The sequence below is a fragment of the Musa acuminata genome, chromosome BXJ1-3 (genome assembly GCF_036884655.1).
Source record: "Musa acuminata AAA Group cultivar baxijiao chromosome BXJ1-3, Cavendish_Baxijiao_AAA, whole genome shotgun sequence".
In the NCBI taxonomy this organism is placed as follows: domain Eukaryota; kingdom Viridiplantae; phylum Streptophyta; class Magnoliopsida; order Zingiberales; family Musaceae; genus Musa; species Musa acuminata.
This window is the reverse complement of record NC_088329.1, coordinates 4,189,029-4,213,222: the sequence shown is the minus strand read 5'-3', so window position 1 is coordinate 4,213,222 and position 24,194 is coordinate 4,189,029. Positions and strand designations below refer to the sequence as shown.

The window sequence follows — 24,194 nt, the reverse complement described above, 5'->3', positions numbered from 1 at the left end:
CTTAGAGCGAGTGGTCATAGGATGATTGGAGATGACAGGATTAGGAGGTAATGTTGGGTGAGGATCAGTGGCACAAGCCGGGTCAAGTGGAGACACGTCAGGGGCACTTGGGCGAGAAGGAGGTAAAGATGATGGTTGTGTTTCGGAACATATTGCCCCATCAATTGGAGAAGAGTGGAGTGGAGTAGGAACAAAGGAAACGGGCAAGTGTTGAACTGGAGTGATATAGTGCGGATCAGGAGGGGAGGAAGTAGACGAAGACATGGGAGGCTCGTCCGATTGATCCGAAGGTATACTCCAGTGAGATAGTGAAGTGGTCCGTATGGCAGGATATGGAAGGGTTTGGAAAGGAAAGTTAGACTCAACAAAGATAACGTGACGTGATACAAAGATTTTGTGAGTGTGGAGATTATAGCAGCGGAAAGCATTATGGTCAAGTGAGTAACCAATAAAGACGCAAGGAGAAGATCGGGATGTTAACTTATGAGAGGCATAGGGACGTAACCAAGGATAACATAAACAACCGAACACGCGGAGTTTACGAAGGTTAGGGGGTTTGTGGAACAGTGTGTCAAAGGGGGACTGGTGTTGTAGAACTGGTGTAGGCATCCGATTAATTAGGTAGACAGCAGTTTGAAAGGCTGCTGTCCAGAAAGTTGAAGGCATGGAAGCCTGATGTAAAAGTGTGAGTCCAGTTTCTACTATATGCCGATGTTTGCGTTCGGCAGAACCAACTAGTTGAGGAGTATGTGGAGGAGACTTGAGTATCACACAAGGTGGAGAATGAGGGAGGGGGCTGCTGCTATAGATTGCTTGCTGTAGCAGATTGAGCAATCTACAACAGTGCCAAAAAGCTGCCGGCAGCTGCTGTGGATTGCTGCTTGCTGCTGCAGATTGTAGGGACTGCAGTTCGCCGGGAGATGGCTGCAAAAACTGCAGCGGTACTCAAGACTGCAGTTCGCTGCTGTGGATTGCTGCTTGCTGCAGCAGATTGTAGAGGCTACAGTTCGCCGGAAAATGACCGCAAAAATCTGCAGCAGTACTCAAGGAAACTGCAGTGAGAGAAATCTGTAGCAATTAGGTGTATAGAGAAAAGCGGCAATGAAAGCTGCTGCGATAGAGGAAGGAAGATGCAGCGGTTGCGGCTGCTGCTGGCCGGGAAGTGGCTGCGACAGCGAAGGAGGAAGACGCGAGAAAGACACCGTCGTTCGCCGTTGTCGCTATGGAGGAGGAAGACACCGCCGTTGAGGAGGCGCCGTTGTGTAGAGGGAAACGGCAACGAAAGCTGCTGCGGTAGAGGAAGATGCAGCAGTTGCGACAGCTACTGGCCGGAGAAGTGCAGGAGGCGGCTGATGTCTTCTCTGGTGCTGCTCAACGTGGGGCTGAAGGACCACGTTGTCCTTCCGGCGAAGAAGAAGGAAGAGGAAGGTGCAGCAAATAGGAGAGGGAGCAAGGCCGGCGAAGAAAGGCAAGACCGGTTAGCACTGGCTCTGAATCCGTGTCTTGGTGCTTCTTCAATGACTCCGCTTGAGGCAGCGTGCTACTGTGGCCGCTTGGCTAACACATGGCGATGCTGCTGTCGCCAAGAGGAGCTGGCTCTGATACCATGTTAAAATAAAGAGATAAATGAGTTGTAGAAGAAGAAGTTGAATGTTATTGACATATCCTCCGTCTTTATATACAGGTTAGAAGGAGAAGTTTCCTCAACGGGTTAGAGGATTTCCCTCAACAGAGTAGAGAGATTTCCTCAACAGTTAGGGAAATCTCATCTACTTATCACAGAATGGTGATCCAGAAGGTGCAGAGAGCTTCCTTGCTATATTGGAGGCTTGGACATCGGATGACAGCTGCATGATCTCTTCTCACATCTCCAACTTGATGTCTCACTGTCCTCCGTGTCTCTTACTCTCTCGTATACACCTCTTATGACACTCCATTTGCTAACTCAATTCTTCCTTCTTTTTTCTCTCATATAATTATTATTTAATAAATAATAATTATTTGTTACTAATAAATCTGAGAAATACATGGCATTCTCGTATAATAAAAGAAGTTTCAGTGGGCCCCGGCCATCAAAAGATAATGGATCGATCCACCCAAGAAGTGTACATCGGCCTAAGCCCGAGTATGAGCAATTAACTCGTTATGAATAATACACTTCTTACCAATGTGTTTCTAACTCGGTTGGGCACCTGTCTTGTGATTGGAGCAAGAGTGGCTCCACAGCTGGGTCATGTTTGGGCTCCACTGAGAAGCCGAATGCTCAAAGGGAGACGGGTAGGAGGAGTAGAAGGTGTTCTCGTGATAATTGTAGCGAGGAGGTTCTGTCCAAAGCAACGCGAGATCAAAGCCTAAGTTTTGCAGACCTCGAACCAACTACTCTACCCATTTCCACGCCCTCTCTCGCCGCCGCGATAGAGAGAGAGAGAGAGAGAGCTATGGAAGAACCAGATTCCCGGAATACCCCTGCCATGGCGTCTTCCCGTAATACCCCTTTCCCTCCCCCGGCTGAGGTTGCCGAAACGACCCCTCCCGTCGACGACTCCGAAACCATAGCTCCCTTGCCCGATGGCGGTGGTGGCGGTGGCGACCCCCTTCCCCCCGCTGCGGGCCGCAAGCGCCGCCGCCGCAAGAAGCAGTTCCCCGGGATGGTACCCACCGCCTGCCTCCGCGTCCTCCGCCCGTCGTCCGCCCGCTCCGCGTCCGTCGTCTATAACGAGAAGCTCCTCGACGAGCTGATCCAGATGCAGATCAATGACGCGGGACCCCGGCGCCGTGGCCGCGGTCGCCCCCCTTCGTCCTCACTCCGCCTCGCCCGCGAGCTCGACGTCGAGGCCCTCATCGCCATGGCTGTCGGGTTCCCTATCGACTCGCTCACCGAGGAGGAGATCGAGGCCAACGTGGTCCCCGTCATGGGCGGCGTCGCCCAATCCAACTACATCGTCGTCCGCAACCACATCCTCGCTCGGTGGCGATCCAACCCCTCGGTGTGGGTCACCGAGGCCCACGCCATGGAGTCTATCCGGTCCGAGCACCGCGCCATCGTCTCCACCGCCTACGCCTTCCTTCTTGACCATGGCTTCATCAACTTCGGCCTCGCGTCCGCCGTGATCGCCGCACCTCGTCGCCGCCCGCCCTCCCTCCCAGCCCCCACCGTGCTTGTCGTCGGTGCCGGCGTCGCTGGTCTGGCCGCTGCCCGCCACCTGCTCTCTCTTGGCTTCAAGGTCGCCATTCTCGAGGGCCGCGGCCGCCCTGGCGGCCGCGTCTTCACCAAAAAGATGGAATGTTGCGCCTCTTCCACCACTCCAGGGGTGGTCGCTGCTGCTGACCTGGGCGGCAGCGTGCTCACCGGTATCAATGGCAACCCTTTTGGAGTCCTGGCTCGCCAGCTTGGCTTCCCGCTCCACAAGATTCGAGATTTGTGCCCTCTGTATCTCCCGGACGGCCGGCCGGTGGACACTGTCATCGATTCGCATCTTGAGGCAGCCTTCAACCAGCTTCTCGATAAGGTGTGCAAGCTCCGCCAGGCCGTCATTGATGAGCTCAGGTCAGTGGATTTCTCTCTGGGGACTGCCCTCGAGGCCTTCCGCAGAGCTTATGGCTTCGCCAACTCCTCGGAGGAAAGGATGTTGCTCAATTGGCACCTTGCCAACCTCGAGTATGCCAATGCTGCCCCTCTCTCGGACCTCTCCATGGTCTACTGGGACCAGGATGACCCCTATGAGATGGGTGGCGACCACTGTTTCATTCCTGGCGGCAATGGACACTTCATTCGGGCTCTTGCGGAGAACATTCCCATCTTCTATGGAAGGACAGTCACCCGAATTCAGTATGGATGTGATGGAGTGATGGTGTATGCAAATGGGCAGGTCTTTCGCGGCGACATGGCACTGTGCACTGTGTCACTCGGTGTGCTCAAGAAAGGCTGTATTGAGTTTGTGCCTGAACTACCTCAGCAGAAGCAGGAGGCGATCAAAAGATTGGGTTTTGGATTGCTTAACAAGGTTCTCATGCTGTTTCCCCATGATTTTTGGGGTGGTGGGATTGACACTTTTGGGCACTTGACAGAGGATCCAAGCGATCGTGGTGAATTTTTTCTGTTCTATAGTTATTCCTCAGTTTCTGGAGGACCACTTCTTGTTGCTCTTGTTGCTGGGGAGGCTGCCATTAAATTTGAGAATACATCTCCAATAAAGCATGTTGAAAGGGTGCTTGGAGTTCTTAGGGGTATCTTTGCTCCTAAGGGAATTGAGGTCCCAGAGCCCCTTCAAGTGATTTGCACTCGATGGGGGTCAGATAAATTTACTTATGGGTCATATTCTTATGTTGCTGTTGGGTCTTCTGGTGATGACTATGACATTTTAGCTGAGAGCGTGGGAGATGGGAGGGTCTTCTTTGCTGGCGAGGCAACAAACAGGAGGTACCCGGCGACTATGCATGGAGCTTTGCTCAGTGGTTTCAGGGAAGCAGCTAACATTGCAAGGGTCGCCAGAAGGAGGTCCACAATTCCAGTAATGGATAAAGTAGATGTTATGGAGGATCCTTTGAATTTGGATTACCTCTTTCAAACTCCAGACTTCTCTTTTGGTAGTTTTTCAGTTCTTTATGATCCATATTCTTCAGGGCCTGACTCTACTTCATTGGTGCAAGTTGGATTTGGTGACAAGAATTTGGGTTCTGCTTCTCTTTTCCTTTATTGCTTGATTCCAAAGAAAATTGTTATGGACTTGGCTGAAATCGCTGATGATGACAATAGACTGAGCGTGTTGTATCGTAGCTTTGGCACAAAATTAGTTGGGAGGAACGGCTTGGGCAGTGCTGGGGAGAGCCTTGTAGCCCGTATAAAAGTTGCAAGAACAGCAAACTTGAAGACTTAATGTGGGAAATTTTAGTCAAGGCATTGGATTTTACACACATGGTTCAAAAGAAGATATTTGGTCATTGGTTCAGTTAATTCAGGTCCACTAGTCAGAGTGGTGAATAAGTCCTGCAATCTGAAGCATAGGAAATCCACAGTGAGGTGCTGAATCCAATTCTCTTTGAGCCTAAATTTGGTAATTGGTGTTACCTTTAATATAGCATCTAATAATTTCACTATAGACAATAGATGTGCATTTATTCCTGAGCATCCATCTTGAGATGATCATCAATTATGTTGAGGTCACACCTTGCCATGAGATGATTTTATATTCACTGATATAAGAATTGCATCTCGAGACCCAGTCTCTAGCCAACAATTTGTCATCCAGATGAAAGAAAAATCTATTGCTGTAGTTGACCAATTGTTCTAATTTAGATGCCACTGTTTCACATGTATTCAGTTTGTTTGATCTGGGCAATGCATACAAATTTGCTTTGCCTTTTCACTATTTTGTATTATGCTTCTTAATGACAAACAAATCTGCTGCGATTAAAGAGTGATATAATTAATCAAGATAGAGGGTAAATGGCTATGACACTATATTTGAGAATTTAATCGTCACCATACCTTTTGAGGATATCTAACTAAATTTGAACTCATATATTGTTATGATTTATTTATAAGGCACTGATCAACAGAAGTCTTACCAGAACATGTCATGTAAGCTATTTAGAGAGCAAAGGATTTATAAGAGTGTTAGAAGTTTGCGTCAACTCGTCTGCATTCTGTTGCTTTTTCTAAATATAGCTCTTCAATTGCTTTATGAATTATATTATTATCTGCATAAGTATCTCCAGCAAGGGAGCAACTACAGGAAAAGTTAAATCTAATTGAAGTTTGGTGAACTTCAGAATATCTAATTGAACTTTGACACTTTGTCGTCTTGAGTTTTAAGAGATGAAGCCTAATGCACTCCATTGTTTTTGTATCATTTAGTTGGAAGCTTCAATAATAGTGAAGGAATTTATTTTTCTGTTTCTATAAATTCCGTTTTTAATGATCAAGTCTGAGCTAATACATCTATATTTGAACAGTTGAAGCTCCGAGGATACATTTTTGTGGGAAATCAGTATCGTCAAAAAAATTATATTGATGACAGTACAGTGATAGCACAACCAGCTACAGAAAATGCTCCATTTGCAACACCGTTGATGCCATTTACATTAGTTATGATGCATAGCTGGAAAATGTATCTGTAGATTATCGTAGAAGGTCATTTGAAACAGTTGGAAACAAGGTGAGTGCAAGCAAAGTACTCCTGGGATCCTAGAAAAGGAAGTGACCAAGTAATTTCCTGTGATGTGGAAGGAGATGTTACAGATGGTGTCGCAAGATCATTGCTGAAGATCGCGCCAAATGGTTGGAGTATTTTTTTTTAGTATTTAATAATAGAGACAATAAGATGTAATTATTTTGATGATCAAAATTGTGATTCTTTCTTTTAAAAAAAGCCCATCAGTTATGTATGTTTTTTCTCAATCAAACAAATGGCTTTTTATCTGAGTTATATCTGCCACCAGTGTTATATCATGTGGCATCAGAATCCAAATTGTGGCCTTTTATTACTGTGGTTTGAATATGAACAGGATAACTTGCATGGAAGAAAAGTGGAAAACATACTCTGGTTATAGCATGCATCTCTTCACTCCTGCATAAGTTTACGAAGATTCAATGGATATATGGATTTATCTTCTGCACAAGTTCAAGCAAAGAAATCTCAATTTCAGAAAGGCCTCCTACTTCTGAAAGCAAACAAATCATGAAGCAGAGGTGACTGCCCCTATGAACTGAAAGCAGATTCAAGAATCTCATGTTAATCTTCAAAGAACCAGATCGACACAGGTAACTCTCCTTATCCCAAAAGGAACTAATAGAAACCAGAATAAACTGGTCCACTCCCATTGCTAGATCTTAAGGTGGATCAGAACACTGCATATATCACTTAGTTAAACAGTAATATCTTTCTATTGTCTTTTCTCTATTTGCATGGCCCATGTGACCTATACAATATTGTTTTTCTCATGATATTTAATGGTCCATTTGATATGTGTTTTTGAGTATTTTATGAGCTAATTGGCTGGTTTGATCTCTAATCATGTCATATTTAAATGACACCTTTGGTAAGATGCAGATGATAACTGATCTTTCACGTCTTCTTGTAACCATTGGACTTTCTAATGAGTACAGAAGAACATGAGATGGTCATTGTTTATGTCCAATTCTTCTGCATCCCCTTGAACTTTGCATCAAGTGTTGAGGAGTAGGCATTACCGTTCCAAAATGTCAAGTGCAGCGATCTCCAGGCCCCATGCAGCGATCCTTTCCTACCCTGCGGCAGGCCAAGTGAACCCAATGCTGGACTTGGCCAAGCTGCTGCACTCCCAGGGCTTCCGCGTCACCTTCATCAACACAGAGTTCGCCCACCACCGGCCGCTCGAGAATGGAGGACGCCATGCGCTGCTCGCCTCCGAGTCCTTCCGATTCGAAGCCATTCCGGTTGGCCACGCATCATCTGCCTCCGACTCCTTTGACGTCAAAGAGTTGGAGTCGTCGGTGAGAGAAACTGGCGCTGCCCCTTTCGGAGAGCTCCTGCAGAAACTCAGCAGCTCCATGGATGCGCCCCCTATCACTTGCGTCATATCTAACTTCCTGATGACCTTCGCGGTGGACGCGGAGAGGCTGGGCGTTCCTCATCTGGTGTTCTGGACTACGAGTGCTTGCAGTCTCCTCGGTTCCCTTCAACTTCAGGAGCTCATTCAGAGAGGATACATACCACTTAAAGGTACCATTTTTATAGTTAGGACACATCTTGGTAGCATTTTGGACTTCTTCTTCCCCCCAAAGGATCTATTTTTTCTCTTACTCAAAGTCCTTTTTTGATCCCTTTCATACCTTTTTCCATACAAGAAAAGGTCTTAAATTAGACTAGATGGCAAAAAAGGCTTTACAGGAATCTGCCCTGGTTTTGCATTGGCTTATATGTCCAACAAATCCAGTGAATGAGATTTTACCTGCTCGGTACAATGACCACTTCTTGTTTCTACAAAATCATATATACTGTTCATTTCTTCTTAGCCTGATATGGGTTATGTTTTCCTAAATCAAGTTTGATAGTTTTTGTGGAACGACATAAGAAAATGATTAGCACCTCTCCACATAGCAAGTTGGCTGGGGTGCTCCATGGATGTACTGTTAAAAATGTTGACCTATGAAAGTAATCTTTATTTGCTGGATATATTGTAATTGACTAATAAAATAGTTGACTCACATCTCTAGGTATTGAGTATATATTAAATAATCAATAAGATAATTTGACTGAACATCACCAGGGAGAAAAGGTTTCCGTTTCCTTTATTCACACAATTATCAGAATCAAAACTGTGGATTTGAGTTAATGTTCAGACCTATGCATCATTCGACTGAGTTGTCTAATCTTTGTGTGTTCTGATGGGCATGCAGCTATGAGATCAACATTGAGAGCTTTCCTTTGCTTTTTGTGTAACCTGTAATACATGAATCCATAGTTATGTTGTTCTAGGGGGAAAGAAGCATCCTTGTATGTATTGTGAAGAACTTTTTTTTTTGCTACAATTTCATGTTTTCACATTTCAAGTATCCATTTGATAACAGGTAGCAAACAAGTAGAGATGTTTGGAATCAATAAACCACCAAAATCATTCCATACAATTCTGTCATAATTGGTGTTCCTGCTTTTTACAGATCACAACTGCATCACGAATGGATACCTGGACACCACCATAGATTGGATTCCTGGCATGAGAGAGATGCGTCTGAGGGACCTTTCCAGTTTCATCAGAACAACAGATCTTGATGACCACTTCCTCAAGAATGAGATGGAAGGAGTTGACTGCGCATTGAAAGCTTCTGGTTTGATCCTCAACACATTTGATCACATGGAAAGCCAGGTCCTGGATGTTCTTAAAAGTTCCTTTCCTCAGATATACACAGTGGGGCCTGTTCTCGGGCTACTGAACCAGATCAAAGGAAATCCCGAAAACTCACTGCGGTTAAGCCTTTGGGAAGAAGATCATGGATGGAAGGAATGGCTGAACACTCAAAAGGATGCTTCAGTTATCTATGTCAGCTTTGGAAGCCTCACAACCTTGACAAGCGAACAATTAACAGAGTTTGCATGGGGACTTGCTGACAGCAACCATCCCTTCATGTGGATCATTAGGCCCAATCTTCTCAAAGGTAGTAGCGATGCTGCATTGCCTGAAGAATTCATTGAAGAAACTAAAGGGAGGAGCTTCTTTGCCGGTTGGTGCCATCAAAGTGAAGTGCTTTCTCATCCTTCAATCGGTGGCTTTCTTACGCACGGTGGTTGGAACTCGATGTTGGAGAGTCTCTGTGGTGGAGTGCCAATAATTTGCTGGCCTGGATTTGCTGACCAGTATACGAATTGCCGATATGCTTGTAAGGAATGGCGAATAGGAATGGAAATCGACCAACAAGTGAAGAGAGAACATATTAAGGACCTGGTTGTGGATTTAATGGAAGGGGATAGAGGGCAGCAGATAAGGAAGAATGTTATGAAGTGGAAGAAGTTGACAGAGCAAGCCACTGCACAGGGGGGGTCTTCATATACTAACTTGGAGAGATTAGTCAAGGACATGAATGAGACAATGGAAAAGAACTCGATTCATGACAATTGAAGACATGATCTGGAAGTGCAACAACCTCTGTACTGAACTGTGGACCAGCAACTTTTTTATGTCTTAGAAGAATAATATGCATGACTTGCAAATGAGCAAATATGCATTTGGAAGCCTATGTTGTATGAGTACTTATTCAATGTGGAATGTAGAATGTGTCTAAGGACACAGCTGAAACTGAATTGGATCAGTAAACCAGCCTTAAAAAGCTTTGACAAAACAAGGTGGGTAGAGACCAAAAAAAAAACTAGTGCAAAAATAAAAAGAAGGATGTTGTTGTGTGTGTGTTAATACAAACTGATGAATATGAGTTTCTTGACAAGTGAGTTTGATGTTTAATAATGGCAAGGCACCTACTTGGATCAATATTCCTCTAAATCTGCCTTGTTATTAGTGGGGTTTGTTGTCTTGGACATGGAATATCACCAACTGCAGATAAGTTTCAAATTGAAGATAGGAAGCTTTTGGCAATCACAGAAACACATATAATTTGCCTGAGGCACTCTCCAATCTCTGAATGATATTTACTTGATTCTATCCCTGTAAGGTTGTCAAACTGGTAATCAGCTCCTTCATCAATTATTCTTGTAAATAAATTTAATATATTTTCAATACATCGAAAAAAAAAGCAGGAGTGGAGGCTATCTCATCCAAGGTTCGCAATACCGTACCGTATCGGAGTTTCGACCTGGGCTCGGTACTGGTACGGTACGGTATACCGCTCGGTACACCTGGGTGTACCGAGCGGTATATTCAGGCGTGCCGAGAACTGTAGCAATACTACAGTACTACAGTACTGCTACAATACTACTACAGTATCGGAACGGTAATATATGGTCCGCATACCGTAAACCTGTCGGGCGGTACGGACCGGTACTGCAAACCATGATCTCATATAAAGGGAATCTGATTGAAGAATAAGAGAGTAGTACTTTTGACTCATTAAAGGGTTCATCATATTAATCTCCCATATTATTTTCAACAAATTCTTGACTATTTCCTTTTTTATTTATTCCCAAATAAAAAACAATGGTATAATTAATTGTCTTTTTGTTCGCAAGAATTATTCTCTTTGTTCTTTCTTTTTTCCTCAACGGAAGCCACCTCTCTCTCTCTCTCTCCCTCCTCTCTCCCTACTCTTCAAACGCCAAGCGTGGACCGAAGTCAACCCAGCGTTGGGTGGGCGGCCGGCGAGGGCGTTCCTGTCATGTATGAATCAGGCAACTGGCTTCCTATATATTTTGTTGGCCCCCATCAGATGATACGATGACGTCAGCTCTTTGCAGTGGCACAGTACCCGATCGTCGTGTGCTGGAACTATGGTGTTGCCTGTCTCTGTCCACACGCCCGTGCTGAACGGCACCTCCACCTCATCTCCGCTGGCCCCTGATTCGCCTTCTTTCTCTACTAACACCGTCCGATCGACAACCCACGGTCCCGATCACGCCTCACCCGACACCACACCCCCAGCTTCCCCTCTTCCTCCGTTGTAAACGCCGCGCCTCTCTCACAAAGGCGTAGAGAGAGAGAGAGAGAGAGAGAGAGGCGAAAAAGAAATCTTTATAGATCTCTCCGTCGGCCTCGTCGCGGACAAGAAGAGCTTGGCGGAGCTGAAGTGCACGGGTACCACCGGAACCGTGCTATCCTGCACCCGTCTCATCTCCCCTTATCTTCCCTCGGCGCCCTCTACTTAGGGTTTCCTCCGTGCTTCGCTCTTTTTCCTCTCTCTCGCGCGCTACCTCCGCTTCGTGGAATCGGAACATGGATTGGAACCTTCGGGGCGTGGCGCTCGTCTTCCTGATCGCCCTTGTTGCCGCAGCGGCTGGCTCGCCGGTCTGCCCCAGGCCCTCTGCCGGAGACTCGATCATGGGTCGCCCGGACTCGTGCTGGGATTTGGATCCTACGGCAGAGCTTCGTGGTTATCAGATCGGCGTGGTTGAGGTGCCTGCCTACCTCTGCTTGGGATCTTTGGTTCTTTTTTTTCCTTAATTATTGCGTGTTATTCCTCTTTAGATTAAAATTGTCTATCGTGATTTCGTGGTAAAAGATCTTTTTTGGTCGATTGCTTTTGTGCTTTCAAGAATATGGGAGCCCTGATGTCAATTTGGATCTTGCTTGCGGATAATTTAAATTATAATTTTGAAATTGCAAATTGTTCCTTGTAAGATAGCAAGCGTTTTGAGTTGGTTTGCCCTTTTATTATAGGTTGTAACATCAGATGTACTGGAAGCAAAATTACTCATAGTTGTTTACAGATACTGACTCATGATCACCGTCGAAACTAGTTCTGGATAACAATAGATCAGTGAGGGTATTATAAAATTGTTATGAACCGGGTGCATGGCATATGCAATGGACCATGTGATTCTGATTCATTATTGCTTGGCTGCTATCTGAAAATTATGGATTGAAATTGTCATCTCTATGTAAGAAATGACTGATTAAAAAACTTAAAATTTGTTGCAGTTACTGCCTTGAAGGATCATCATGGTGTACTGTTCTACATGACCTGTAATTTAGCACATTTAGGATTTGTAATGTTTGCTAGAATTTAATTTATAGCTGTATTTTATTGATTGTTTTGGAGGGACATACTCTTATGTAGAGCAGTCGCCAAAAAATCAAAACCTTTGTTCATCCATGATTCAAAGTAGTTTTCCAGCCCTTAAAAGAAATATTTACTGATTAGTAGAAGAGGAGCTTATCTAAAGGTTTGAAATGTCCTAGTAATTGGACTTAACATATTATCTGGGTATGATTATATAGAATCATCATATCTTTGTTGATGTTTTTACTGCTAACATACTTATGGTATCTATTTATTAATATTTGGATGTCCTGAATTAAGGAATCAAGAGGGAAATGTAATGTCATCTTGCTTAGTCTTGTTACATGTTTAACTGTCATTATAACATGCATGATTGTCATACATTTGCCTTCTTTTGTAAAAATGTATTGCATGTATAACTTTTCATCCACTACTTCCGACTAAAATATTTATCTAGATGATGCCAAAAGCTTCTATTATTCCTGAACATAAAACTCGTCTGAAGATTGTTATATTCTGGATAGTTGTTTTTTTAAACAAATCAATTTGCTTAGTTTAAGTTAACTGGTAAACTGAAAAATTCTATTCTATAAAAGATATGTTATTTGGTGGCAACTATAAGAAGACAATGAGCAATTTTCTGCCTAGAAGATGGTTCATGATCACATACATTTTGGATTTTGTTCTTTTTATTAATGATACTGTAAGCATAGACAATTGAGTATTTGGTTTGACCAAGTAGATTTAGTTCTTCTTCTTTTACTTAATTATGGATGTCATGGGAGTGTCAACTGATGACGTAACTGGGTGATTAATGTTTCTTGGGAAAGATGTACAAAGACACTTATTAAATAAGGTTGTCCTTGAGAATTGAGATATCCAACTCAATCTGTATAAAACATTGGAATGTGACAATTACAGGGTACAAGGAAAACAATAATTAATTGGTAATAGTGCTGTTCTAACTGTCTGTTATTCACCAAAATTGTTGGATGAAAAAACCACTGCTTCTGAATAAAGTGACAAGGGCAGAAGACGAACTGATGGGACTGTGATCATAACAGCCTCACAAAATTGTACTACAGAGTACAGACAAAAATACTCATTAACTTCATTAATTTCTCAAACCGTTCCTGGGAAGATGACATTACATGCTAGGTACCTCTATGGCTTTTCTAGTTTCTGCTCTTTGTTTTTTCATGTGTTTTTGCGCACTTCTATGATGGTTTCTTGATGTGCTTGTTGGTCTTGGTATTAGTGTTAGCCATTAGCTCTGATCAACCAGGGTAATTGTAAGGGCCCTTTCTTGTTTTGGACGCTGTTTGGAAACCTTGTCAAAACTTCATTTTCTCTTTTTCTACCAACAGAAGAAATCCTTTAAATTATATCAATTTACTTATTTTTTTAATGATTTGAGACATTCTTTTACCTGTATGTAGGGAGATGAAGCTGTTTTGCAGAAGGCATTGAGTATAGTGCAGAAGAACAGGGAGGAATATGTGGCCCTTCTCTTTTATGCATCTTGGTGTCCCTTCTCTAAAATCTGCCGACCAAATTTCCAGATCTTGTCAAACTTGTTCCCAACCATCCATCATTTTGCATTTGAAGAATCTGTTATCAGGCCAAGGTATGGAATAAAGTTTGTTCAAATTACATGATTTGTCAAATATATGCATGCAGTTGCATTTACATCTGGAACTTGTCAATTGCAGCATAATCTCAAAATATGGAGTGCATGGTTTTCCAACCCTTTTTCTTCTAAATTCAACTATGAGGGTGCGGTATCATGGCTCACGGAACGTGAATTCCCTTGTTGCTTTTTACAATCACATAACAGGTATATTGTGTTTTAGTATTATTGGCCCTTTCTGGATGTAGTAGGATCCTACAAGACTTTTCATTGCATAGTTATGTTCCAGTTTCCTTTTATGGTTCCAATCTTCCTCGAATTATGCTCTTTATCTTGTTTTTGGGAATAAACTATGTCATGTTAAACAATTATTTCAGTGATTAAAAACTATCATACAATGTACAGTTAGATGAAACTAAACTGTGTTTATGCATTGAGTTTTTCTTTACTTGGTCCGGACTGTGAGGGCCTCGTTGTTCTGGTCGAATGTAACAAAGATTGCAAATTAACAAATTCCGAGACATGGTTTTATGTGCTTTGCAACATTTTATGCTTATCGTACTTTGTTCACTGTGGCAGGTGTTGGTCCTTCATCAGTGAAATCAATGTCCCTGGATAAATTTGTGGACCCACCAAATGATACTGAGCCCAAGGAAGAAGACATGCAAGAAAGCTGCCCGTTCTCATGGGCAAGATCACCTGAGAAATTGCTGCAGCAGGATGGTTATTTGGCACTAGCAAGTTGTTTCCTGCTGATGAGGCTGCTTTATTTCCTCCTGCCGAGCCTCAATGCATGTTTGCAGCGAGCATGGAGGAGGCAGATGCGATATGCAAGCTTGATAAATTTCTGGAATCACCTGCGGGCATACACTGAAGAAGCCAAGCAGGGTGTCGGTAGGTTGTACCCATGCAAGCGAAGCAATTTGCAGGAAGGGGCAATGAATGCAAGGGCTTGGGCTTCCCAGTCCTTAGCCTCGGTCTCCCTTGGCGAACCTAGTTCCGGAAGAGCATACTCTACAACTGATAGGAATTAAGCCAAGAGACTCCTTAACTCTATGTATAGTAGATTTCATATTTGAATCCGACACTAATTGACGCTAATTGTTTTGGGTTTTAGTTGTTATTGGTTGCAACAATTCTTCCAGCAGCCTCTTCTTCCACACCCTTTTTTCTCTGAAATAGATAGATCTACTCAAACGGTTCTTGATGGTCTATCTCATCTTTTTATGCTTTGGCTGTTGCTCTATGGCAGTGTGTTATAGTGTACTGAATCTGAGAAATCTGGCAATTTAGAGTGGTTGGATATCTCTACAATATCTGAACTGATAGCTGACAGACAACGAGCCATATCTTATGATATGCCTGTGAGTGGCTTGCTTAAATGCCCCCAAGACAAACAAGCCTTTTTCTCTCATCACGTATTCTTTTGGGTTCTGTAGAACACAGGTTTTGACTGCCAACGTTTGGAATCAATGATGTCATGCAACACCGAGTAAGACCGGTCGCGTCCTCTTCTCCCTTCTCATAGAGGACGTCGTGCATGCATTCTCCAGTCAAATAGCTCCCTTCTCATGGACAGGTTTTGACTGCCAACGTTCGGAACACAGGTTTTCGCAGTCATATGGATTTATATACATACAAATACCAAGCAGCGATCACAGGTTTCACGAACACTTAATGGAACTGTGTTGGACGAAAAAGTTTGGCGGTCCATTACTCTGTATTCACTCTGCAGATGAAGTGATCGTCTTTAGCTCTCCATGAGTGGTGTGTTTGAGAAGATGCCCCGAGGACGAACTCTCCCGGTCAAACAACTCGTCAGTAGTTTTACTATTCATGTAGACAGGTGCACGACAACTAGTGGCTCGTCACAGGTTTCATGAACTTGTCGTAGAGTTGAATTTTTCTGGCCTGAGAAAATTCCGAGTTCACACATGCACCCATTAATTATCTTCTACTCGCATCAGATCAGATCATTCTGACTGGCTGTGTAGGTGACCTCTTGCTATATATACCTGTGGAGTAGTAGGATAAAGAGCTCAGAAGGAGGTGAGAAGAAAAAGACGGAGAAGAAGATGGGTGTTTCGCTTGAAGCTCTAGCCATGGCAGGCGCAGACTACGTTGATTGTGCTATAGATTTCGACTCGTTGGATGAAGATTATCCTCCATATCTCTTGGCTGCCAACGAAGGAAGAGACGGCGAAGATGACGAACAGATGGATGATGACAAGAAGAAGCCGAAGGAGTCATTGGTTTCGTGGGTTAAAATGGTTGCATCATCCATTCGGAGAGTCTTCGCCGATTAATGTTCATTAGCTGTTTATAGATTCGATATGCTCCCAAGCAAAGCAAAAGGCCTTTCGCTTTCTTTCTGACTCCATCGAAGCTAGAAGAAGGCAAACTGTTCCGTGCTGCATGCAGAGAAAGGAGATAATGTCGTTGATTACCATATATTACGAAAGAGATAATAGATTGTATATACATATATATACGCTTATAAAAACCTTGTGGGAAAGAATGGGTGGGATTATTGTATGTGTTCTGAGATTAGCATACAATCACAACAACTATTTCTTCTGAGATTAGCATGTTTTCAGCAAGCAAATTCTTGATAGCATCTCAGGTAATCGTTAGAGAAATCACCAGCGTCTTTAGCTCGAGAGTACAGATTCGATCCACTCATATTATTTGCAGAGGAAAGTACCAGTTTTTGCTAGCATGTTTGACGATCCCAAATTGTTGCATGGCTCATGCAATTCCCATAACGTTACTTTTAGTTGACGTAATTAATTGTCCTCACAGGCATACCATACGCGCGTTTCTTGCACCCTTCAAACTCCGATCTTTTCTAGTTCATGCACGTCCAACAATCCAAAAGAAGACCTGCCGGCGAACAGCTCGCGAATGCCTTGACCACTTCGCATCTCCTAAGTAACGTGTCGATCCATTTACCTGCTTATCAAAACCGGGATTCATTTGGTCAGTCTCCACATTTGAGTCCGTGTCTCCTTCCAAGGAAAAGCTCTCTCTTGAGTTGGTACTCATGATTGCCAGTACTTTTGTTTCTCTCATTATCTCAGCTTACTTAGTTTGTCTTCGATGACTCGATCTCGATATTTATCACATTGTAATGATGCCTTCATAATCAACTTTTTGTTATATTATATTCTCAAGAGATCGTTCTATCTTGTGGTAATTTATGTCACTTGTCCATATTCAGTTCGAAAGCGAAAGATATTGTGATGCAAGCGAGATTCAAACCTAAGATTTTTATGATAAATTGTGAAAGTTTTTGACAGGATAAGGAAAAGGACTTTCTGTGTTGAACACACCAAAAAGTGATGCCGTACATCTGCAGGTTGCTTAGAACTTTTCCCGTGCTTCTCTTTATTGTCACTTTGAGATCTCTAATCTCTCCTTCCAGCGTATGCATATATCTTGCGATTGCATTCCTGTGGGCAGCCGAACAAAGGAAACTGCACGCAGTAGAAAACCAGTGCATTTCTCTTTCACGCATTCATGTACGCTGTGAGTCCATAAAAAACCATCGACTGTTTCTTGCAGTTAATGCAAGCATTGTCGTAGAGTTCTAATCCAATTCAACTCATTCCATGTGTCCTTCTGTACGATTCTTTCTCAAGCTTGTGACAGTAACCTATTGTGAAAAGACGACATCGATGATGCCATGAACGATTAGAAGATTCTACTACGTCACCGAATCGTGCGTGTTAGAGATGATGTGGCCCACTAGATCCTGTGATCTTCCTCTTCCTCGACTTGTCATCTTCATCTCCCCGACGCGGAAGCGACCAACCAGCATATATTCTCCGTCAAACAACTCTTCTATGCGTTTCACGTGGTTCACGTACGTTAGCTAGTGTTTAGGCTTCTGGATCTTGGAAGACGATCGGAGTTCATCTGCATTCGTACATAATCTTATCTTCTCTTCCTTGGGGTAATCTGCAAGCTTATGTGAGCCCAACCCCACCATGATGTCATGGATTGCTAGCCATCTTCCGTAGTGCTTCGGAAGGACAAGGAAGAAAAGAAGGAGACGAACGCTTCACTTGAAACCCTGTACATGGCAGGTGCAGATTGCGTTGGAAGTGGCATATGTGGACTGCTCATCGTTGGACGTTGGAGTTCCCTTCCCGTTGTATAGAGCTTCACGTAGGAAGGCACCAAAGAAAGGAACCAAAGGCCAACTACATTGCCAGATGCTTCCATGGCCTATAGTTTCAAGAGATAGTTTTGTTTTCGAGATGTTTTTTTTAACAAAAGATAAGTGAATTTGAGATACTATCATAATTAAATAAATATTTTAAATATAAAAATATATTATTGTTTCTTTAAGAAAAATGTAATTGGATGAGCCGTTCCAAAAAAAAATTAAAAGATAATATATATATATATATAAGAATTAATATCAATTATAAATAAAGTTACACTTAGAGTCACATTTAGATACGATATTTAATCTTAACCTTCGATTATTAATTGGTATACCAAAGTTTGACAGCTAATTGAAACATACAAGAAGATAGTTAACATTACTACGGTTGAACGTTAAGAACTAAACCCAAGGACGGCATAAAAGATATTATATATATATATATATATACACACGCACGTTTAGAGCATACCACTGAGTCTTACGCGGGCTCCATTGCGGTCTGGAGACAACAGGCGGCTCCACCTGTGACTCCAATCAGAAGGCGGGTAAGACGCCACGCCACCAGAGATGGAGTCGAGTTGGATATGTTGTCGTGGTCGAGTCCGACTCGACCGAGTCGCACACGAACGAAAAGGCCAACACGCTGACAGGGTTTCGGTGGCGGAACCACCAACGCGGGCCCGATGATAGCTACGGCCGCCACGTGAGTCGCCTCGGCCGCCTCGGTGCCGCTCCCTTTTGTCCCCACGTCTACCCCATTTTCTCGGATCTCATGGTTGTAGTGCGGTGAGGACGAGGGCGAGAGCCGAGAGGGAACTCGAGGAAGAAAGACCAGACTCTCATTTGGCCTCCTTGATGGCGGCGCTGCGGTGGGGAACGGCCGTGGGGTACTTCGCCGGAGAGGGCACGGTGGCGGACGCCATAGCATGGTGGGACGAGATCGACGGGTCGGAGAAGTGGCAGCGAGGGATCTTCTGCGCCCTCTGCGCCTCCTACGCCCTCGTCTCCGTCGTCGCTCTGGTGCGAATCACCTTTTCTTTCCCCTTGTTGTTTACCCTTTTTTGGTGGGACACGCGGAGATGCATTGGCATTTTCTTCGTTAATCGAGAGGGCGAGAATGCGATTCACATCGACACAGATGCGAATGTTGCCTACCTAAGGCTTCTTCGTTCCTCGTTATGAAAAGATCGCTTCTTGCTACCAACGATGATACCTTCTTGTTTGGGCATGATTGTCGCTATTCGGGACATAGCGAAACAATGAAACTTTATGATCATTGTCAAGTTCGAAATTTGAATGTCTGTTGTCGGCTACATGTTTGTTTAAATTCCTGTCCATCAGCAGAAAAACTATGTAAAATCTGTTGACGTCTTGCGGATTATTTACAACTTACTGTGCTTGTTGCATCATTTTCTGTCACACTCTAGCCGGATTACTGCATTTGAACCTGCTTAGTTATGTTCAGCTTTTGTAACCTTAGCTATGACTTTTTGGCTCGTCAGGCACAACTGATTAGGATTCAGCTCAGAGTACCAGAGTATGGCTGGACGACGCAGAAACTTTTCCACCTGATGAATGTTGTGGTGAATGGACGTATGTCAAGTTTTGGATGCTTTGGACTAAATTTCTTCCATTTAAATGTTCTTCTCTGCATTAACTATCACATGGATTTGCAGTGCGTGCAGTTCTGTTTGGTTTATATCATGATGTGTTTCTTATCAAATCAAAGGTAGGCTGTTTCTTTTGTGGATATGGTGCTACTAAAATGAGTTATGTTCAGCTAAATTTTTTTCTTTGCATTACTACATGTAGCTTGGTTTGACAATTTTTTCCAACAATCTGTTGTTATATGTGGTCAGCAATCAAATATTGTAGCTATTGGATGATTTGATGTCCGGGGCAATGATGTTTGTAACATTGTGTAATTAGTATGTATCCATGTAGCTAAACATGGTTACAGTGCATAGGAATTTTCTTGCTACGTAGAAAATTTTGTAACCATCATATATTGTTTGAGTTACATGCTAACTGAAACGGTAAAGGATATTTTGTTACTGTTTTTGGAAGCAGGATTCATTGTTCTGCAATTATACATGGTCAGATTTAACTAAAAAGAACGGAAACATGTTAGTAGTGATGCTTTTATTGAATATAAATTGATTTGCGGTAAATAATTTTGTTGGATATCAACCAAGACAATAATCATGGTTACCTTATTGATTTTGGTTTCCATCTTTTATCTTAGACTTGTCCTTTTATATACATTTTCTAACAGTGTGATAATCTTACTAGTTCAGGCTTTGGAAATGGCACTTCTAGACCTTCCCGGACTGTTGTTTTTTTCAACATACACTTTACTTGTTCTGTTTTGGGCAGAGATATATTATCAGGTACTGATATTCTTCTGGTTTGATCACTCTTATAATAATCATTTGTCAAAACCCATAGCTTTTACCTATATTTGACATATGCAGGCTAGAAGCCTTCCAATTGTTAAGCTTAGACCAGCATATCTAATAATAAATGGTGTTGTATATCTGATACAGGTAAACTAACAAAACTAAAAATAATTCTTGAGTCTATAAGTTTGCATAAAGTTACTTTGGTTTGTGAATTGCAGATTTGCATATGGGCCTATGCACAAATAAGTCCTAAGCCAGTTGCTACAGAAGTTGCTAAACTCTTCTTATCAGGTCTATAAATGGGATAGTTTTAGTTATACAATCCTATGTGCTGTCAAAGGTCAATCATTGTTTACTATCATTATCGATGTGGGTATTGGTTGCTATTTTGAATTAAATACCTTCTCACAGGGAAAATTTGTAATCAAAATTTATTTTTCAAATGATTATTCAGTCATTCATATACTGAAATTATTGTATTTTGTTGGATGTTTTATGTTTTACAGTCATTTCCTTCTTTGCTGCTCTGGGATTTTTAATTTATGGTGGAAGGTAATTATTCTTATTGACATATAGTTGCTACAGAAATAACAAAAGTTTTCATATCTTTTTTCTTATGTATGTCTTATATAGTTTTCTTCTCATTAAAGGCTATTTTTCATGCTGAGACGCTTCCCAATTGAGTCCAAGGGTCGTCGAAAAAAGCTGAATGAGGTATCTTGAAAATATAATCTCTGATGACCAAATTTTCTTTCATGATCGCTAATATTTCAGTCATATGATAGGAATTTGACAGTCTGGCTTTTGAATCTTTCATAGCAGTTCTTGGCAATTATACTAAGCCAAACTATTTTCACTATACCTAATTTGGAAGCTGATCTATCGTTTGCTTGCCTGCCCTATTTGGTGGCATCACTGAACTCTATTTCTTCAAGTTTCAATGGTAGTTTGCTTGTTACTAGCACACCATTTCTGTGACATCTGATCACTTGATCTTATGGGGAAGCAAATGAAAGGAAGGAAAACAGATTTAAGCATTTGACAATCGATATGTTATAAGATTTAGTTTTACTTTTTGATTTGCCGGAAGGAATTTGATAACGTGCCACCCTTTTCTCTGCGAGTGTCTTGCTCTGGAAGTGTGCTGTGGGCTATCTGTAAAATATACTGACTGTAATCTTTAGTTCTTTTTTTTTTCTTTTAAGGAGACCACTATAACATTTCATTGATTATCCATTCTTGAAGTTATTACGAATGGTTAAGAAGTTGATAGGATGGTTCTCTTCCTACCAAACAGTTGAGGGATTGTAGTGCCTGCAAAAGAATAAGAGGGAGGAAAAAAGATACTTAGCTAAATTGTATTTCATATATATATAAAATAACAACCACCAACCAGTCACTGAGCTTACATAGCTCACTTATCTATGTGTCTTGAGAGAGAAGAAATGATTGTCACTTCACAAAACTCACTGAAAGTGATGAATTAAAAATGGAAATCTTAACTGGAGAACTACTTGTTCAACTTAGTAATGTCCTTATAATGACTTGAGAAACCAAGTAAAATGTAAAATGAGGATACAAATTTTATTTGAAATAGTTTTAGAAAATTGTAAATCTCAGCAAACACTAGCATTAGGACTTGGGTGTTATGATGAGTCCTCTCTTGTCTCAATTTGGCTTGGACCAGCTTGGAAAGGTCTTCGCTACTAGTTTTCCAATAAGCAACACCCCAAATTTCCCCTTTTTGAGCTGGATAGTTGCTTCCCCCCCTCTCCTACACCAAATTGGGCTCCTCTTATTTTTTGAGCTATGTTAAGAACTTTCATATTATGCAATTAACAAAACTGAAATCCAGTTGTTTCCTCGGTTAATTTGTTGGAATAGCTTATGATTTGGAAAATGTCGGCTGTTAAATTGATTGTTGAAATCCACATCATTGGCAGGTTGGTTCAGTTACAGCAATATGCTGCACATGTTTCTTGATACGGTGCTTTGTGGTAAGAAATTGTTTTTGTTTTTTCAATTTTTCTGCCCCTTTTGATGCATGCAAAAGTTGCGTTGTTAATATAGAATGCTTGGAAAAGCTCAATATATATGGATTCACATCCAAGATAAGAATTGGGTCACAAGAGGACAGTGGGCATTCAGATTCTGATTTTTATCCTAAATCTGATCTGATTGGGGTCCCTGCAGCCACAAAATCTTCATCTGGACAATATATTTTACGGTATATATGCACTGATAGCTTATTGAATTGGCCAGGTTGCTCTCTCTGCCTTTGACAACGATGCTGACCTTGATGTCATGGATCATCCTATTTTAAATTTCATCTATTATATGGTAAATTGCCTTTCTTTTACTTCTTTCACACTTTTTGTTCAATAAAGAATGCAAGTATTTATTGTTGTATGAGTGATCATCGGTCACGTTTATTATTAACCATCGTTATTTAGTTCTTGATGTTAATCACAATCTGCTCTAAAAATGTTCCAGTTGGTTGAGATTTTCCCATCAGCTCTTGTTCTTTTTATTCTTCGGAAGCTGCCCCCGAAACGAGTTTCTGATCAATATCATCCTATTAACTGAATCTTTCATGATCAGCTGTGATTTTGCAGGTTTGTAATCAACTCAGATTCTGATCCATATTCTTTTGTCTGTATAATTGTTTAAGATTTTTTTCTTCTTTTGCGGCATGCTTTTTCATAGAGAAATCATTCAGCGTGAACCACAGCTACTGCTACCTCGAGTTGCTCAAGTTCAGGCATCCAGGAACTAATAGAGCGATGGCGGCAAAAGTGAAGAGAACAACCACAACTTTATTATCAACCAAAAGAGTGGGATTTCTTGTTGAACTGTTCAAGTAGCTTTGATGTAGGTTAAGTTTGCTAGCATCCAATTATGTTTTCTGGTTGAAGAATGCCTCTGATTCATGCTCGTTTGGAAGCCCATGTGAAACCTGTTGTACTGGGAACTTCTTCGTGTCTTTGGAATTAAGGTTGACCAGCTTGGACAAATAAATGGCTGGACTAGATTATGTCATCGTTTCATTCGTTGTTGATTCCCTTGTTGATTGGGATGTGGTGGAAATTGAGCCAAAACAAAGAGCAAAGGGCCCAAAGTTTCCTAGCATGGCTTGTTTCTCTATTACAGTCATTTATTCCATGATATCGATGATACATGGTGGTGGTCGACGACGACGTGATATTTATTCAGGTATCGATGATACATGGTGGTGGTCGACGATGACATGATATTTATTCAGGTAAATTTTGGTTGGTTGTCGTCAGTTTGACGTCGCGGTTTGATTGGGATCGATAAAGAATCTTGCAAAAACTACAAGGGTCTAGTAGAACTTTTTATTACAGGAATCGAATTGTTGGGATTGAATGGAGAGTTAATCTATGGTATGAAAATGATTTTATGAGATTGTCGAACATGATGAGTCACTTAAATCGTTAAGCATTGTGGTTAGCATCGTTGTGTTGATCACCTGAGTTAACAGAAACATTCAAACAGGTGTGAAGCATTACTTCAACATCATCAGACGTTTTCGTTAACATCGTCATGCTGCTGATCATCCGTTCGATCGATGGATCGAGTTAACATTATATTCGATGGGTGTCGAATTAAAGATGATGATGTGACAGATTCGAGCTTTTTCATGCTTGAGATATAAATTCGGATTTAGGCTGGTCTTCGCCTGTCAAAGCTAACACTGTCGTCAACAATTTTAACTCGATGCGGTGTTAATGTGGAGGTAGTTCAACTCCTTCCTGCTCGTGGGAATGAGGCAGATAAAAGTCATGTCAAAGAGAGGGGAAGAAATATGTGGAAAGTCAAGTG

At 42.1% G+C, this 24,194-nt stretch overlaps 3 protein-coding genes and 1 pseudogene across 3 annotated transcripts; all 4 read left to right on the top strand.

Annotated features, from left to right (window-relative positions):
* The first annotated feature begins 2,294 nt into the window (after nucleotides 1-2,294).
* Nucleotides 2,295-6,424, top strand: LOC135617801 (lysine-specific histone demethylase 1 homolog 1-like; annotated as a pseudogene).
* Nucleotides 6,425-6,565: 141 nt separating this feature from the next.
* On the top strand, nucleotides 6,566-9,963 carry LOC135617809 ((R)-mandelonitrile beta-glucosyltransferase-like). The gene is made up of 2 exons (XM_065118443.1): nucleotides 6,566-7,703; nucleotides 8,642-9,963. Exons 1-2 carry the CDS (start codon nucleotides 7,202-7,204, stop codon nucleotides 9,595-9,597), a joined length of 1,458 nt encoding a protein of 485 aa, XP_064974515.1. The 5' UTR covers nucleotides 6,566-7,201; the 3' UTR covers nucleotides 9,598-9,963.
* A 1,125-nt stretch (nucleotides 9,964-11,088) lies between these two features.
* Nucleotides 11,089-15,021, top strand: LOC135617798 (5'-adenylylsulfate reductase-like 3). The gene is made up of 4 exons (XM_065118425.1): nucleotides 11,089-11,538; nucleotides 13,585-13,772; nucleotides 13,858-13,982; nucleotides 14,355-15,021. Exons 1-4 carry the CDS (start codon nucleotides 11,359-11,361, stop codon nucleotides 14,807-14,809), a joined length of 948 nt encoding a protein of 315 aa, XP_064974497.1. The 5' UTR covers nucleotides 11,089-11,358; the 3' UTR covers nucleotides 14,810-15,021.
* Nucleotides 15,022-18,641: 3,620 nt separating this feature from the next.
* LOC135617792 (tobamovirus multiplication protein 1-like) lies at nucleotides 18,642-23,390 on the top strand. The gene is made up of 12 exons (XM_065118416.1): nucleotides 18,642-18,969; nucleotides 19,452-19,542; nucleotides 19,626-19,678; nucleotides 20,247-20,339; nucleotides 20,424-20,495; nucleotides 20,570-20,642; nucleotides 20,858-20,903; nucleotides 21,002-21,065; nucleotides 22,295-22,348; nucleotides 22,614-22,691; nucleotides 22,845-22,966; nucleotides 23,058-23,390. Exons 1-11 carry the CDS (start codon nucleotides 18,805-18,807, stop codon nucleotides 22,935-22,937), a joined length of 882 nt encoding a protein of 293 aa, XP_064974488.1. The 5' UTR covers nucleotides 18,642-18,804; the 3' UTR covers nucleotides 22,938-22,966; nucleotides 23,058-23,390.
* The last annotated feature ends 804 nt before the right edge of the window (nucleotides 23,391-24,194 follow it).